This window comes from Eleutherodactylus coqui, chromosome 11 (assembly GCF_035609145.1).
Source record: "Eleutherodactylus coqui strain aEleCoq1 chromosome 11, aEleCoq1.hap1, whole genome shotgun sequence".
Lineage (NCBI taxonomy): Eukaryota > Metazoa > Chordata > Amphibia > Anura > Eleutherodactylidae > Eleutherodactylus > Eleutherodactylus coqui.
In genome coordinates this window covers 121,127,027-121,143,660 of record NC_089847.1, presented here as the reverse complement: position 1 = coordinate 121,143,660, position 16,634 = coordinate 121,127,027, and the positions used below count along the sequence as shown (strand labels likewise).

The window sequence follows — 16,634 nt, the reverse complement described above, 5'->3', positions numbered from 1 at the left end:
GAAAATACCAATCTCCCTTTCACCTCTGAAGTTTTCACGCTCTCAGTGCTTCTTTCCCCGGGAACCCCGCGGCCTCTAGTGAGCGCACCGCCGCTGGTCTGGCGATGCGAAAATGCGCCAGGTTTTGCAGATTTCCGCTAGTGTAAACATACTATTAAGGCTTATGCACAAGGGCAGATTTGAGTTGTGGAATCCGCAGCGGATGCCTGCCCTCGGATTCTGCATCAAATACTGCCCATAGCTTGCTATGGCAAAGTGATTTTTCATACACACAAGCAGAAGTCAATTGCAATTTCTGCTCACGGAGTCAAAAAAAAAAAAATCACAGCATACTCCATTTTTCTGCTGGCCCCGCCGACCCATGGCCCTTCTGCTAATAACGTTGCGGGACCCGCGTCATTGCCTAGTGACGGAGTGTGAAAATCTGTACTGCGCATGTGTGACGGCCGGGCCATCCCTAGTACAGAAAAAGAAGGCAACGACAGATAAACAGTCGCCGGCCGCAGTCAGGAAATCCCGCTCTGCCATGTGCATGTGGCCTTAAGGGGTCTTCTGTGACTACACTACTTATTACCTATCCTCAATATAGGTCATCAATAGTTGATGAGTGGGAGCCCATAGTTAACAATCCCGAAAGATCAGCAGATTGAAGACACAGCAATGCCTGAGAGAGCTGCTGTCTCTTCAGTCCATACCAGGGACAGCATCATACATTATCTAGTGGTTGTGCTTGTTACTGCAGCTCAGTTCGATTTACTTGAATGGGACTGAGCCATTCTCAGACCATGTGACTAATGAATATGAAATCATAGGTTTGAGAAGAGGCCGCAGTGCTGTGGCCTTTTCAATCAGCTAATTGGAGTGAGTGCTGAGCGGCAGACACTGGATAGGTCATTAATACTTTATTCCTGGAAGACCCCTTTAATACATTTTACAATGTACTGATTCACTGTGTCCTCACCTGTGCAGGTAGATAATGACACCGGGTCTGATTCAGTGATGTTATCAGCAGCTCTTGTATACACCAGGAATGTATAGGTTTCTCCTGGTGTCAGATCCATTATTAGAGCGGACTCATTTGCCACTATTGTATCATTCATCGTTATGGCTGATGAGCCGTCACTGGTCCGGACTCTGTAGCTGTAAGATGGCTTATATTCATCCGGCTGACTCCAAGTCAGCGCCACAGAACTTGTAGTGAGATTACTGATCAGTAGAGACTTCACTGACATTGGCTCTGAAATAAAAGGGTTACATCAGGTTTACTCCACATCAGAGACAGAGAATAAAAGGTCACATTACTGATCTGCAAAGCTATAGTATGAAGTACAGGGACTCGTCCAAACAATGAAGGATATGCAGTTGCCCTCCCTGCAAAATCTTCTAAAGAACCCCCCTGAGATACATTGTGTCACAAGTACAGTGCCGAAGGACATGGGGAGGAAAATGACAGGATACTCACCTGTCTGAAACTGCAGGTCTCCCCTCCGTCGTGGCTAGATCTTCTTTTGCCCGGTGGATGTGCGTATCCACGGCACAGCACAAAAACAGCTGCAGCTGTGCTGGGGGTACGGACGGCTTCCATTGGCTTTAATGGAAGCCACGGGAGCCATCCGTGCAGTAGATCCACAGGAAAATGGAGCATGCTGCGATTTCTTCCCGTGCAAAACACATGCCAAAAAAAAAAAACAGAAGTACATCTGCATGCTTTTAGCTGTCCTACAGATGCTAATGCATCCCCTATGGGCAACAAGATGCACAGATCTCCTGTGCAGGGGCCACGTGCGGATTTTATAAATAAAATCCGCACGTGGACATTGGGCCTTATTGTTTTAGAAAGCTTCACAGATTTGCCCCAATTTGCATATGTTTCTATGAGATTTAAAGATAAATAGGTAACATTAGCATGTAACTGTATGGTGGGCCCCTAGGATCAATCCTACTGGTGGGCCCTGGGTAACCTGGTCCAATTCAGATCCTGGTTAAAGAAAGGAGCTCTTCTGGAACATGGTTATGGTTGCGGTGTAGGTTCCTGTCCCAAGTAGATACTGCCTCTGGTTCAGGCAACATGAACCTCGTTTTAGGCTCTGTTTAGAGATGAGCGAGCATACTCGCTAAGGGTAATTGCTCAAGCGAGCATTGCCCTTAGCGAGTACCTGCCCGCTTGAGAGAAAAGGTTCAGGTGCCGGCGTAGGGGAGCGGTGAGTTGCGGCAGTCGCTTGAGCAATTACCCTTAGCGAGTATGCTCGCTCATCACTAGCTCTGTTTAATCCCTTATTGACAAAGACCGTTTGCGTCTTTAGTCAATGCGGTCCACCCGGTGAGGTGAGGTTCCGTCCAGAGACTGAGCCGCCTGGCTGCGGAATCCCCAGCACCCTTATATGTTGTATTGTTTTCACACAGGAACTCTAAACCTACTTGTAAAGACCGATGTGCTCACAGGTGAACTCAGATATCCACGGACACCGACTGTGACCACAGTGATGGAGTAATTAGTCCCTGATGTCAGGTTCTGAAGGACGACTGTTGTGCCGTTTGTCACAGTCCACATGCCTGAAGGATCGCCATAGCTTATATTATAGGACTTGGTCACATCGTCCATATTTAGCGGCTCCTCCCAAGATAACGTCAGGCCGTTTGTACCAATTGTGCTTACGGTCAAGTTTCTTGGTTCGGTTGGATCTGTGCAGAAGAATAGAAACACAAGTTACCAATCAGACATGTATAACATGAGATTTAATAGGGTGAAATTCACTCACAGATCTGCATGTACTGTAAATAACGCCCCATTAAGATGTCCCTCAGATATGCCCCATTAGGGCCTATGAACATCATAAAGTAAACTCAGTGTGACCGTGTGTTAGGTTATGGTCCCACACAGTGGGCGCTGTGAGGCTGCGTTGTGGTATTGGTGCGGCCAACAGCCCCGCCGGTGATGCAGGTCAGTGCAGCTTGCTAATGAATTTGTTTAATGGTTGTAAGTTGTTAATGGCCCCATGATTTGTCCAACAGCATGCAGCCATTAACTTACAGGTAGTGAAATCTTAGAGCAACCTTCTGTTTTCAGGACAAAATTCTGTCCCAGGACCGGGTGGGGAGAAGTGCAAATTACTGCAGCTGTTCTTCTCCATCATCCCTCCGATCCATCAGTTTGGGTCCCATTTTCGGCTGTCCAAGACGGCTGACACAATCTTTCGACTACCTAATCCCTACAAAGCATTGGTAGTGCTAGACTAACGCCGAACGCTACTGGCTCTCTGATTGGCCATAGCTGGTCACATGATGAACAGTAACCGATGAGACATCAATGCTCATTGTGCACTGGGTAGTTAGAAAATTGCTGCGGCCATCTTGGACAGACAGAAATAGGGCCTGGAATTGGTGCACTGGAGGGGTAGCAGAGGAGAACAACTGCTGATAATATACAATTGTGTCTTAAAAGTGGAGCGTCAAGCCAAATGGACCCGCATAATTGGTGGTGTTGATGGCCACATTACTGCTGTAACCCAACTGCATGGCAGTTGTGCAGCGGTCACTACATGCAACCAGCTGCTGCAGGAGAAAGTGTGCGGCTATCTTCAAGAACAGCCAAATGCTGAGGGGTTCAGCTATTGGACGACAAATAGCCCACTGTCTACAAGCCCTTGTTGAGGCAACCTTATAAAGGCCTTATGAACACACAAGGACTGAACAACGGCACATCAATTCCCCAAGGGTAACGTCACACATCGTGGGGTTTCACCCATTGTTTTCAATGAGGAAATCTCTTATCAAATCGCGCGCACATGGCGCGATGCTGCCGCTGGCCCCATTGCAAACAATGGGCGATGCTAGGGCACGCCCAAAAAATAGGATATACTGCAATTTGTTTCCCGCATCGCTCATGTCTATGACCCCATTCAAAAGAGTTGGGTTCATATTTGTGCGAGATGTGTGCGTCTCGCAACACATAAATCTCAAGCGATTTTCTCGCCCGTGTGAAGCTGGACTAAATGATTATATTATGGCCCCGTAGGCACTTTGTAAGCTCTTGTATGGCGCCTTTCTGTGGCACAGTATTCTTCCCTAAGAGCAACATGTCCGTAATATAGCATGAAGTAACAAAAAGTACTCTCACAAAAATTCATACAAAATCGGAACAGAAAAAATAAATAAAAATCATACTGTAGACACACAGAACTACAGGATGGGTCAGTGATAGGAGTCCTAGTAGTCACGAATTGAGCAGATTCTCCCTATGATCATACCACTATGGAGTGCCATTATTATAATGATCACTACAGAGTTATTACAGTGTAGACCCTGATGATACTCACCCGTGGCCTCGGTCACTGGATCAGACGTCTGGTTGCAGTTCCCACTGATGGTCTGTACGGTGACATTATATTCTCTGCCTGGTAGTAATCTGGTGAAGGTCACTTGTGTAGTATTAGTTTGTGTCATGTTATTGACGGCTCCTGTTAGAATGACTGTGTAATGATCCACTTTGCCTTCTGGTGTTTTCCATGTGACTTCAAGACTATCAACAGACTTCTTCAGCGAGACGGAGGAAACTTGTCCAGGATCTGAAAATATTACCGCAATTTACAGACCGGTTATATGAAAGTTCACACTGGGATAATATAAGAAAAGTAACAGGTCTGCGGCAGCAAAGTGGCATGAATAACTAATGAAAAGTATTAGCACGATTTCAGCATTATTTTTAATGTAAATATGACATGGAAAACTGAAAACAAAAACACCAAAGTTTCTTTAAAGAAGAACAAAAAAAATAAATAAACACGGCGTGTGATGTATTTTACTGTCCCATTGAAAACAATAGGTGACGAGGTCTGAGGAACCTATTGTTCCAACATGCTGTGATTTATTTCCACGCATCGCTCATGTCTATGACTCAGTTCCAAATAATGGGGTTCATATTCGTGCGTCTCACTGCATTTGATATTAATGACTAGATATACAGTGGATATAATAAGTCTACACACCCCTGTTAAAATGCCAGGTTTTTGTAATGGTAAAAAATCCAACCTAGATGAATCTTTTCAGACTTATTTCCCCCCCATGTGACCCGTTATTATCTGGACAATTCCATTGAAAATCAAACTGAAATCATTTAAAGGTGCAAAAATAAAAAATAACAAAAATAATGTGGTTGCATAAGTGTTCACACCCTGGTATATTCGGGATGTGGTTGTGCTCAGAATGAGCCAATCACAATTATACTCCTGAGAGACAGTAGTCAGCACTCCGCTGCTATTATGTAAAGGGATTCTGGTTTTCCCCATATAAAGTTCGGCTTTTCTAGGAGGATTTTCCTGACATTTTCTTAGTTGGTCCATAAAGATCTTACAGCACATCAAAGGGGTCTGATTGTTGGAAGATATCAGTCAGTAGAAGGAGGCCAAACACCTCCAAGCCATTACATATACCATGGGGCACAGTGAAGTCAGTCAGCAAGAAGGGGGATCATATTTGGCACAACAGTGACATCACCAGGAACTGAAAAGGATGTGAAAAGAACTGGTATGGAGGCGCAACACTCTAAGCTACTAGAAGATGTAGATCAAAGTCCAATGTGTGATGGTGAAAGCACTTCTTTTTTATTATTTTTTCAGAAATTAAAAACCAGCAATGGAATACGCGTTTCGGGGAAGAACCCCTTCGTCAGTTCGGCTGGATAGGACAACAGGATGCCTAGGGGTGACACGATTCCAAAGATGTATAGAATGTGTCGGAGGTCCTGTGTGCAGGAGGACAGGGGAGAAAAAAAAAAAAAAAATGAAAATGCTTTAACCTTTGCTAGTTTTTAATTTCTGAAAAAATAATAAAAAAAGAAGTGCTTTCACCATCACACATTGGACTTTGATCTACATCTTCTAGTAGCTTAGAGTGTTGCGCCTCCATACCAGTTCTTTTCACATCCTTTTCGCTACACTCACGCCCACACTGATGGAGCGTCATCTGGTTGGCAGCACCTCCACCATTCAAAATACTCAATCATTGAAAACTCTTTGTACTCCATAAATATTCCACTACCCTCACTGGGTTTTGCTCCACCCTCCTTTTTCATTTCTTTTACTCTCATCACCAGGAACTGGACGTCCCTCAATAATTGATTGGAGTGAATCCCGAGCAGCAGACAATGCCGTTCAGTTATTGCTGACCTATCCTATGGATTGGTTATCAATACTTTATTCCTGGGAGACCCCTTTCATACATTTCCAATGCACTGATTCACTCTATCCTCACCTGTGCAGGTAGATACTGACACCGGGTCGGATTCAGTGATGTTATCAGCAGCTCTTGTATACACCATGAATGTATAGGTTTCTCCGGGTGTCAGATCCATTATTAGAGCCGACTCATTTGTCACTATTGTATCATTCATCGTTATGGCTGATGAGCTGTTCTTGGTCCGGATTCTGTAGCTGTAAGACGTCTTATATTCATCTGGCTGACTCCAAGTCAGCACCACAGAACTTGTATTGAAATTACTGATCTGCAGAGACTTCACCGACATTGGCTCTAAAATAAAAGGGTTACATCCGGTTTACTCCACATCAGAGACAGAGAATATCTGAGGTCACATTACTGATCTGCAGAGATTTGTACACGTCTGCAGCTACTAGATCATGAAGCTTAGTCCCATTTACTAGAATGTGATTGAGCCACAGTATGAAGTACAGCTGCCTGGATGGATGCGTCACTGTGCCGGTGTAAACAATGAAGGATATGCAGTTTCCCCTCCACTAGTTAATACCCCTCTAAGGAACCCCCCTTCCTGTGATACATTGCATTACAAGTACAGTGCACAATACCGTTTGGAATAATATGGGATTTTATGAAACTGTCTAAAAAGTAAAACGGTCTTCGTTGTCCATAGCAACCAATCACAGCGTCGCTTTCGTTTTATAGTCTGCTCTGGTAAAATGAAAACTGCGCTGTGATTGGTTGCTATGGGGTTTTATTTTAGAGAGTTTCACAAATCTGCCCCAATTCGCATATGTTTATATGAGATTTAAAAATAGGCAACATTTGCATGTAACTGTATGGTGGGCCCCTAGGATCCATTCTACTGATGGGCCCAAGGTACCCCAGTCAGACTCTGATCCTGGTTAAAGAAAAGAGCTCTTCTCCAGGTTTATGAGAGTTTGCTTTATCTCACCCAGGATACAATAGTGTAGATTTCTCTGAGAAGCTCTAAGGCTGCGCCCCCATGGGATAGAATTATGCAGAATTTCCGTGTAGACCCTCCACACGGAAATTCCACTTTACAATAGCAGCAAAGCAGATGACATTTAAAAAATCTTGTTCATATGCTGCAAAAATAACCTGCACAAAACCCATATGAAGAGTGACTTACGGCGAGGAATTCAAATACGCGACATGTCAATTATGTCGCCGTCTCCTCTGGGGAATTCCACACAGGAATCCGCAATGAAACCTATTTCAAAATCCACCCCAAATGGTGCGGAGACAGGCATTCCGCGGCTGATTTGCAGCGGGATGTCCATTGAGGACATTCCACTGGAAATCAATCCCGTGGGAGCGCAGCCTAAAGCTTCTTTCCCACGAGCGTATATCGGCCACCGTTTTCACTTTGGGAGAGCTAAAACTAGTGAATGGGCGCACAAGTCAAGCGTTTGTGCGCCCATTCAGACAGCATGGGTCCCGGCGCATATACGCCGAGACTACCATGCCATCACCCCTTTTCCCTCCCCATCACAGTCTCACCTGTCCTCTCCTCCCCGCTCCTTCTTTACAATGGGAAGGGGCAGGACAGGGCCTGAGCTAAGCGTCGGCCTGTCCCGCCTCCTCCTATTGATGGGACAAGGGGCGGGGAGAGGGCAGGAGCTTAGCCCATGCAGTGGCCGATGTATTCAGGCCCAAAAGATAGTTCCAGGACTATCTTTTGGGCCAGACGTAAAAACGCCCAGCACTATATTGGCCTGGCCGGGTGCTTTTATGTCTCAGAAATACGGCCATGTGATCTGATGCATTGGAATCCAATGCATTAGATCACAGCGTATATAAGCTTGCCGTGAAAACTGCCAGCCGATGTACACTCCTGGGAAAGAAGCCTAAGAGCGAACCTTTGACCAGGTTCATGCAGCCCCAACTACAGACACTGTGAACCTGGGACAGCTATATACACTGTAGCTGTGTAGGGTTTATTCTGAAAATTTCAGCGGCATTTAAAAAAAAAAAAAAAGAAAAAAGACAGAGAAAAGGGAAAAAAAAAAAAAGCATTGAAAACCCGCCAGAAATGGCGTTTGCAGCCGGGGGGCAGTGCCTCGCTGGCCTCTCCCCACCCGAATCTCTCACAGTTTGTGTAGAGGGAAAGCAGTAAGTCTAGGATAGGGTTTCCCAAACGGCAGTCCTCGTGATCCCCCAACAAGTCATGATTTAAGGATATCCTATAGAGAGAACACCATGTTTGAGGCATTGACAATAATTACATCACCTGTGCATTACTATGGAAATCCTGAAAACATCACCTGTTGGAGGGGATGTAAGGACTGTAGTTTAGGAAACATTGGTCCAAGAGATCCAGGCGGGAAGAGGCTGGCGTGGCGCTGCCCCCTGACTCAGAGCTCTGTTCCTGGCGGTTTTTCAAAGTATGTTTTTTTTCTGAATAAAACATACATGTCTGCAGTCCAGGTCTCTGCCCCAAGTAGATGCTGCCCGTGGTTCAAGCAGCGTGAACCTCGGAATAGGCTCCATTTAAAGCAAAACCTCTGGTCCCAGGACAAACAAAGATTTCCTCAAACACATCTCTGACTACCTGATGCACACTGTAAGGTACTTACAAGCTACTCTGATTAGCCAGCACTACCAATGCACCACCATAATGTACAATGTGCATCGGGTGGTCTTAGAAAAGGTGCAGCTATGTTGCACCATATTAATTATTGCATTCCAGGCATGCTCGAATAGAACCCAGGACTGTAGTACTGGACAATGATGGCTGTCCGCTATTATCCGTCCCACTCTGACTACCTGTATTCCGCCTCTTCCCAATCTTGGGTTCTATGTTGTCCACGCTCCAAGCATGCTCGGGATGCAATGATGAATACGCCCTTGGTTTGTCCAGGACTGGAGGTTCACTTTAAGGAGAAATATTCAACATGAGCTCCTTAGTTTTTCTCATTAAAGCAACTACTTCTCAAGAAAGATCATTTCCATTACTTAGTTCCAATTACATTTTCTCTACATTAATCCTCATGTCATGGGGCAGATTAAGAGAAAAAAGTTAATAACAAATGCAAACAATCATGGGAAAACCTACTTGTATAGACAAAGGTGCTCACAGGTAAACTCCGATACTCCCGGACTCCGACTGTGACCACAGTGATGGAGTAATTCATCCCAGATATCAGGTTCTGAAGGGTGGCATTTGTTGTGATACTTTCCACAGATGAGTTAGTCGATGAGAATATCCCATAGCTGATATTGTATGATTTACTCACATCAGTCATATTTTCTGGCTCCAACCAGGAGAATGTCAAGTTTTTTGTTGCAATTGTGCTAAAGGATAACTTTCCAGGTTGGGTTGGATCTGCAGAAAAATGTAGAAACACAGAGAGGTGAGAACATACAGCATGTATGTAATAATGTTAAAGGGACTGTAACAGAGGGGAATAATGATGACGATAATAATAAAGAATTATTATGGAGTGGATCCTGAGGATACTTACATGTGGTCTCACTTTATATATACACAACATATGTTTAATACAAAAAAAAAAAAAAGACTAACAGCAGTGAATGATAAGGATGAGGAGGATTATAAAGAGCCATTGCCGAGTAGATCCTGATGATACTCACATGTAGCCTCGGTCACAGGATCAGACGTCCAGCTGCAGTGCCCACTGGATATCTGTACGGCGACGTTATATTCTCTGCCTGGTAGCAATCCTGTGATATTCACTTGTGTAGTATTAGTTCGTGTGATATTATTGATGCCGGTTACAATGACTGTATAATTATCCACTTTTCCTGCTGGTTTTGTCCAACTCGCTTCAAGAGTATCAACCGACCCGTAATTGTTCAATGAGATGTTGGCTCGTCCAGGAACTGAGAATATCACAAATCAGAGACGGATTAGTTATACAGACCGTAACTCTGTTGAAGAGGTTCTCTGGGACTACATTACCAATGAGCTATCCTCAAGATAGGTCATCAATATAGATTGGTGGGAGTCCACAGTTCACAATCCCCGCTGATAAGCTGCTTGAAGAGACAGCAGTGAATCTGTGAGCGCCGCTGCCTCTTCAGTCAATACCAGGACCGCATAACAGCTGTACCTGATACTGCAGTTCACCCTATTCATATGACAAGGACTGAGCTGCTCTCAGGCCACGTGACCAATAAACGTGATGTCACCTGCCTGAGAAGAGGCCGAGTGCTGTGGTCTCATCAATCATCTGATTGGCAGGGGTCCCAAGTGGTGGACCCCGTCTATCAAATATTGATTACCAATCCTAAGGATAGGTCATCAACAGTTTAGTCCCGTAACATCCCTTTAATATATTTATAACAACACTGTACTGATGCACTCTATCCTCACCTGTGCAGGTAGATATTGACACTGGGTCAGATTCAGTGATGTTATCGCCTGCTCTTGTATACACCAGGAATGTATAGGTTTCTCCGGGTGTCAGATCCATTATTAGAGCCGATTCACTTGCCACTATTGTATCATTCATTGTTATGGCTGATGAGCGGTCACTGGTCTGGACTCTGTAGCTGTAAGACGTCTTATATTCATCTGGCTGACTCCAAGTCAGCGCCACAGAACTTGTAGTGAAATTACTGATCTGCAGAGACTTCACTGACATTGGCTCTGAAATAAAAGGGTTACAACAGGTTTACTCCACATCAGAGACAGAGAATATCTGAGGCCACATTACTCATCTGCAGAGATTTACAGAAATACTGTAGATTCTGAAATAATAGAAAGCACAAATATTTGGTGTCAGTACAGAGAGCAGCATACAGTATTCTCTAATAGGTAATTGCTGCCCTGGCATTTTGGCTGCTGTATGCTGTGCATTCTGGCTCTGTGTGTCCTGTTGTTCAGTCCCTGTCATGTGAATGCGTCCTGTTCTGATGCGTGGCTCCTAGGATCAGCTAGGGCCCAGATCCGAAGACCGCTGGGCTGCCCTTATTGGGGCAATATCCCCGCTTAGGTAGGGCCAGGTCAACCTTCCGGAAGCATAGGATCAGTTGCCTGAAACCCGTGTGAATAACGTGTGCAACCTGTGTGCGTACCCAGTCCTCTTTGGTCACGATCGTGTGGGACCCGTGCTTAGTTTGCCCACACGATCGTAACAGAAAAATCGCAAATTGTGGCTGTATAGAGCATGCCGCAATTTTGTAGTCTTGCAATGTCACAGGCTACAGAACAAAGCTCGTGTGGAAGAACCCATAGGAAAGCACGGGCTCTACATGTATGCGATTTGTAGAACTGTCGCATTGCGACAAAATCACGCGATAAAGTTGTCCATGTGGAAGCGGCCTAATACACATGTGGATGCTGGATCAATGGGATGTTTTCATATATCGCTAGGGATATGCGCGAAGACATCCTGGAGCTCTTCTTCAGGTATATGAGAGTCTTCTTTCTCACACCCAGTTGTAAGGCTAGGGTCACACAGGGCGGATTTGCCGCAGTTTTGCCGCAGCAGATCCGCCCGCGGCAAAACCGCCCGCAGCCGCTAATCCCGGGATTAGCTAGCCATGTGGATGAGATTTCTCAGAAATCTCGTCCACACGGGACGGCTAATCCGCTGCGGTAAATCCGGTTGAAACCGTGGCTGCGGCAGCCGCGGTTTCAAAAGAAGCAGCATGTCCATTCTTTTTTTCATTCCGCTGCGGCCGCGCTCTCCTCTATGGGAGCGCCGGCCGCAGCGAAAGAGCGAGCGGCCGGGCCGCTTCAAAGCTGCCGCGGCTTAAACCGCGGCGGTTCTCCCGGCGGAAATCTTGCGGTTTTTGCTGCGGCCAAACTGCGAGATTTCCGACGAAAATCCGCCCCGTGTGAACCCAGCCTAAGGGGAAAGTGTCGCCCCTCTTTCTTACGGAATTCAGCAGCTCCCAGTTGCACCGATGACTGGCCATGCAGTAAGATGAGGCACGCTGCAGAGCAATTTAGGTGCAGGAAGTGCCCAAAAGTCACAGCACTTATCAGCGCTGCCGAAGAAGCCCTGTCCTCTGAGAGGAGGGGAGCCCCAAATCTTCTCAGCGCTTCGAGTATTTTCTCCTGCGCCATCATACAGAAGAAAGCGCTGGGACTTATGTGTGCACAACAGAGGTGCTACTGGAGTGAGCCTGGGCTCCATGGTTCGGTTTTCGCTGTGGATTAAGTCCCATCACTGTGCAAAATCCGCATGTTCATTTTCAACGCATTTCAGCTTAGAGGAAATTTCACAGGCAGTTTTTGCCCACGGACAGGGCTGAATTTTTGTAGCAAAAACTGCAGTAGAAATACAGATTTCTGCTGCAATTTTAGAGGCGGATGCCACGTGGAAGGTTCCACGGCACAATCCGCCGTGTGGACACACACTTTACTCCGTTCCAACTGCATTTCCCCAACAGCATTTCTCCTATCATGATGTCCTTTTTTAAAAACGAAAAAAAAACTTTCTAGCAAGTGTAAACAGTCATGGGAAAACTTACTTGTATAGACAGAGGTGCTCGAAGGTAAACTCCGATAACGCCGGACTCCAACTGTGACCACAGTGATGGAGTAATTAGCCCCGGATGTCAGGTCCTGAAGGGTGGCATTTGTTGTGGGACTCTCCACAGTTACGTTAGTTGAGGAAAAGATCCCATAGGTGATATTGTAGGATTTATTCACATCCGTCATATTTTCTGGCTCCAACCAGGAGAATGTCAAGTTCTTTGTTGCAATTGTGCTAAAGGATAACCTTCCAGGTTGGGTTGGATCTGCAGAAAATACAGAGAGGTGAGAACCTATACAGTATATGTGTGATAATATTAATGGGCTGTAACAGAGATGAATAATGGGGACGATAATAAAGAATTATCAGGCTGGGTTCACACAGGGCGGAATTGCTGCAGAATGTTCGTGCGGAATTTCTGCACGGAAATTCTGCCCGCGTTTTTAATCCCGGGATTAGCCAGCAAAGTGGACGAGACTTGCAGAAAAGCTCATCCAAACACTGCGGCCAAACCGCGGCATGTCAATTCTTTCACCCTTTCTGCAGCGGCCTCTCTCCTCTCTATGGGGGGAGATAGCCGCAGTGGAATGCCAACGGCGAAGCCGCTCCAAAACCAGCGGCGAAAGGTTGCAGGTTTTTAAGCTGCATTTCTCCGGCAGAAATCTTGCAGAATTTCCATGCGGTCATTCCACGGGATTTTGGTCCCGTGTGAACCCAGCCTTAGAGAGCGTATCCTGATGCTACTCACTCGTGGCCTCGGTCACCGGATCAGACGTCTGGTTGCAGGTCCCACTGACGGTCTGTACGGTGACATTATATTCTCTGCCCGGTAGTAATCCGGTGAAGGTCACTTGTGTAGTATTAGTTTGTGTCAGGCTATTGACGGCTCCTGTTAAACGGACGTTATAATTATCCACTTTTCCCACTGGTTTTGCCCATGTGACGACAAGAGTATCGGTTGTTTTGTTATTCGTCACCACGATGCTGTCGGCTTTTTCTGGAGCTAAAGAAAAAAAGATAAAACAAAAATATGGAAACATCGTACAAAATGCGTGCCTTAAATTACATGGAGTTATAAACTATACTTCACAATACTACCAGTACACTTTAACCATATCAAAAGGGCAGCTCAATGCTAATGATTATAATCCCATGCGGATCCCTCTTAACGGTCCGGGATTCATACGTGTGCAGTACAGCGGAGTTAGTAGGCGGTGCTGTAGTTGTTGTGTGATGCAATGGTCTGTATAACCTGCATGGACGATCCGCAGTTCAATATGCTCATAGACATTCATTGGGCATCCGCAGGTGATTTCCGAAAGCGAAAGCGCAGCATGATCCCGCACTGACAGCTTCCATTGAAGTTAATGGAAGCTTTCCGATCCGCGGCACACTCTCAGCTGACACTGCAGATGTGCTACGAATCCCACGGGAAAGCAGGAGATCTGAAAAAAAAAAATGCACTGTGCATGCACATCGGCCGGCGTGTCTGGATGCATCCGCTGTGCAAAGGAAAGAAGATCTGGCCGCGACGGCGGAGGTAAGAAAATGTCCTATGGCCACAGGCACTGGCGGATTATGTGCGGGATTACGCACTCAGAACCCGTGCGTGCTGTGGACATGAGGCCTTAGCAGTTTAGTTGTATTAGGCCGGTTTCACATCTGCATCAGAACCTCCGTCTGGAGTTTCTGGCGCAGATCCAGCTGCAAATACCAGAAGAAAAAGCGAGCCTTCTGTCCCAAAAACAGACAACGGGGCAGAAAGCAGGCAGACCCCATTATAGTCAATGGGGTTCACCCAGCGTTGTTCAGTTCCGTTCAGAGACAAAACTGTTCAGCCGTGGGAATTCCCCTTTCATGCTCTCCGAGCGGAGCAGGAAAGCGAAATCTCTGATGCAGATGTGAAACCACCCTTACATTTCCAATCATGGTTGACCATCGGTGTTCGAACGCTGAAAGTGATTACTAGTTATAATATCACAACAACTTCCAGACTCGTTATTGCAGATATGATAATTATATATTAGGGTGCTATTAGTGATACCAGCATAGGACATGGGCGTTGCAATATTACGCGGGAACCGCCACCGGGGAGCAGGAGCCAGCTGACAGGCTCACCGCGGAGAATCGCGGCACGCTGTGATTTGCCACCCAAGAGCAGAGAATCGCTATGATTCCCCGCTTGTGGACAGGGGGCTGCACTTTCCATAGCAACGCTATGGAAATCGTTTACTGCGTTCCCCACGGCTGGATTATCGCCACGGGGAACACAATGCAAAAACACCCGAGTACAGGCAGCCTAAATGTATTTAATTACATTTGCTGCCGGTTTGTGAACTAATTAATAAACATTGTTATTTCATACTTTATACCGGTGTGCCGTCTGATTTAGGCCGGTCTCACACAACTGGATTTCAATTGCATAATTTGTGATCATCACCAGCATGGACGACTCGCGGTATGCCGCAATCATTGAAAAAAATAGAACATTTGCATGTCCGCTAAGATAGGTAAATTTGCAGCATGCGCTATTTTTGTGCGGAATCCGCACAAACGGCTTCCATTGAAGTCAATGGTAGCTGTCTGACCCGCAAATGACATCCGCCCGTGTGAGCCCGGCCTTACACACAACATTGCTAGTGTCGGCAGCACATTTGTGTGTTTTCTCACAGAGCAGCCATCGCTGTGAGGCCTAATCATTGAACAGTTGCGGCCATCTTGGCTGTTATATTAGACGGTTATAAATAATTGCGCGGCATACAGATATTTTTCCGTTAAATTTGACAACGTTTGAGGATGAGGCTCAGAGCGGAGCTGCTGTGGCGGATGTGAGCAGAGCCCAGCGGTGGCTTCCGCTATGGTGGATCTGCTGCGTCCGGCATTACGTGGGCGGCCATTGTAGGAAACGTCCCTAGGTGGAATATCACAGTCGAGTGATACGGTAGGCGACATTGTCTATAGGACGGGTGTCATCCTGCAGAAAGCCGTATGAAGAAGGCCGTGGCCGCGTGTATCCGCCAGGAAAAGCACTAAATACTAAAACCAAATGATTTTTTCACATTCTGTATTAAACTTTTACCTCAGAAAGACCCTTTATGTTTGATTACCACCACTTATCATTTATTTTAGCTCTTTCCCCCATTTTACACTAGTTCTCATCTGCCTCAGCCTCCTTCCTCCCTGTAACCTCACAGTCGCCTCTCACAGCTGACATTTTCCAGTCAGAAATCAATTTTCTACATATTTCACAGAAATTCCAGTCAGAAAGTCTCCCTCCTCCCCCGCCCGTCCTGAGGAGCAGCTGCCGCCACAGCCCTGCGCTCCCATTGGCTGACAGCCACAGCCCTGCACTCCCATTGGCCGCCGCCAGCTGTCAATCACCGGGCTCCTCTTCTGGCTGAGGGGAAGGGGGGGGGGGGGAAGCTTCCAGAAGCTGAGAGAATGTTCTACAACAATCTCTGCTGCACTACTGCACCCAGCAATCCTCTAGCCAGCTCCTCATACCTATTGCATCATTATTACACATGTCAGGCTGGGTACTATCCAATATGGCCGCTGCTATGGCTTCCAACACAGCTTTTCCGAACTCCTGGAACTGTTTGAGATTAGTTACCGGGATTTTGTTTCGTTTTAGGAGAATCCTCTAATAATTTTATTACATAACATTAGCAAATCCCATTTCTATGTATATAGGCGGCTGCGGACACGGACGCCGCCTTATCATCATAGAAAGCAGTGACCGGACGGGTCTTTACTGAATTACGTATTACGCACGTATAATACGCGGTACATTGCGCCAATTCAAATACATTGATTTTTGCTGTTTGAGTCACACGTGCGTATATTCATTGCATATAATAATACGCCTGCTCTATTTTACTATATTACACATGACAGAGGCCTATTGTTCTCAATGGGTGCGTTTACAACCCTGTACATACACAATTGTGT

At 46.1% G+C, this 16,634-nt stretch overlaps 1 protein-coding gene across 5 annotated transcripts in view; it reads right to left on the bottom strand.

The window, feature by feature from the left end:
- LOC136582410 (receptor-type tyrosine-protein phosphatase eta-like) overlaps window positions 1–16,634 on the bottom strand; it is a 124,548-nt gene that overhangs the window by 67,425 nt on the left and 40,489 nt on the right. For 3 of the 5 annotated variants that reach the window (XM_066583440.1, XM_066583441.1, XM_066583443.1), the window contains exons 5-13: window positions 13,432–13,686; window positions 12,679–12,948; window positions 10,571–10,846; window positions 9,829–10,077; window positions 9,290–9,559; window positions 6,250–6,525; window positions 4,317–4,565; window positions 2,419–2,682; window positions 962–1,237 (exon numbers count right to left, since the gene is read on the bottom strand). In XM_066583440.1, the coding sequence (XP_066439537.1) occupies window positions 962–1,237; window positions 2,419–2,682; window positions 4,317–4,565; window positions 6,250–6,525; window positions 9,290–9,559; window positions 9,829–10,077; window positions 10,571–10,846; window positions 12,679–12,948; window positions 13,432–13,686 (2,385 nt within the window). The remainder of the gene's footprint in view (window positions 1–961; window positions 1,238–2,418; window positions 2,683–4,316; window positions 4,566–6,249; window positions 6,526–9,289; window positions 9,560–9,828; window positions 10,078–10,570; window positions 10,847–12,678; window positions 12,949–13,431; window positions 13,687–16,634) is intronic. The other 2 variants (XM_066583442.1, XM_066583444.1) reach the window with 2 other exon arrangements.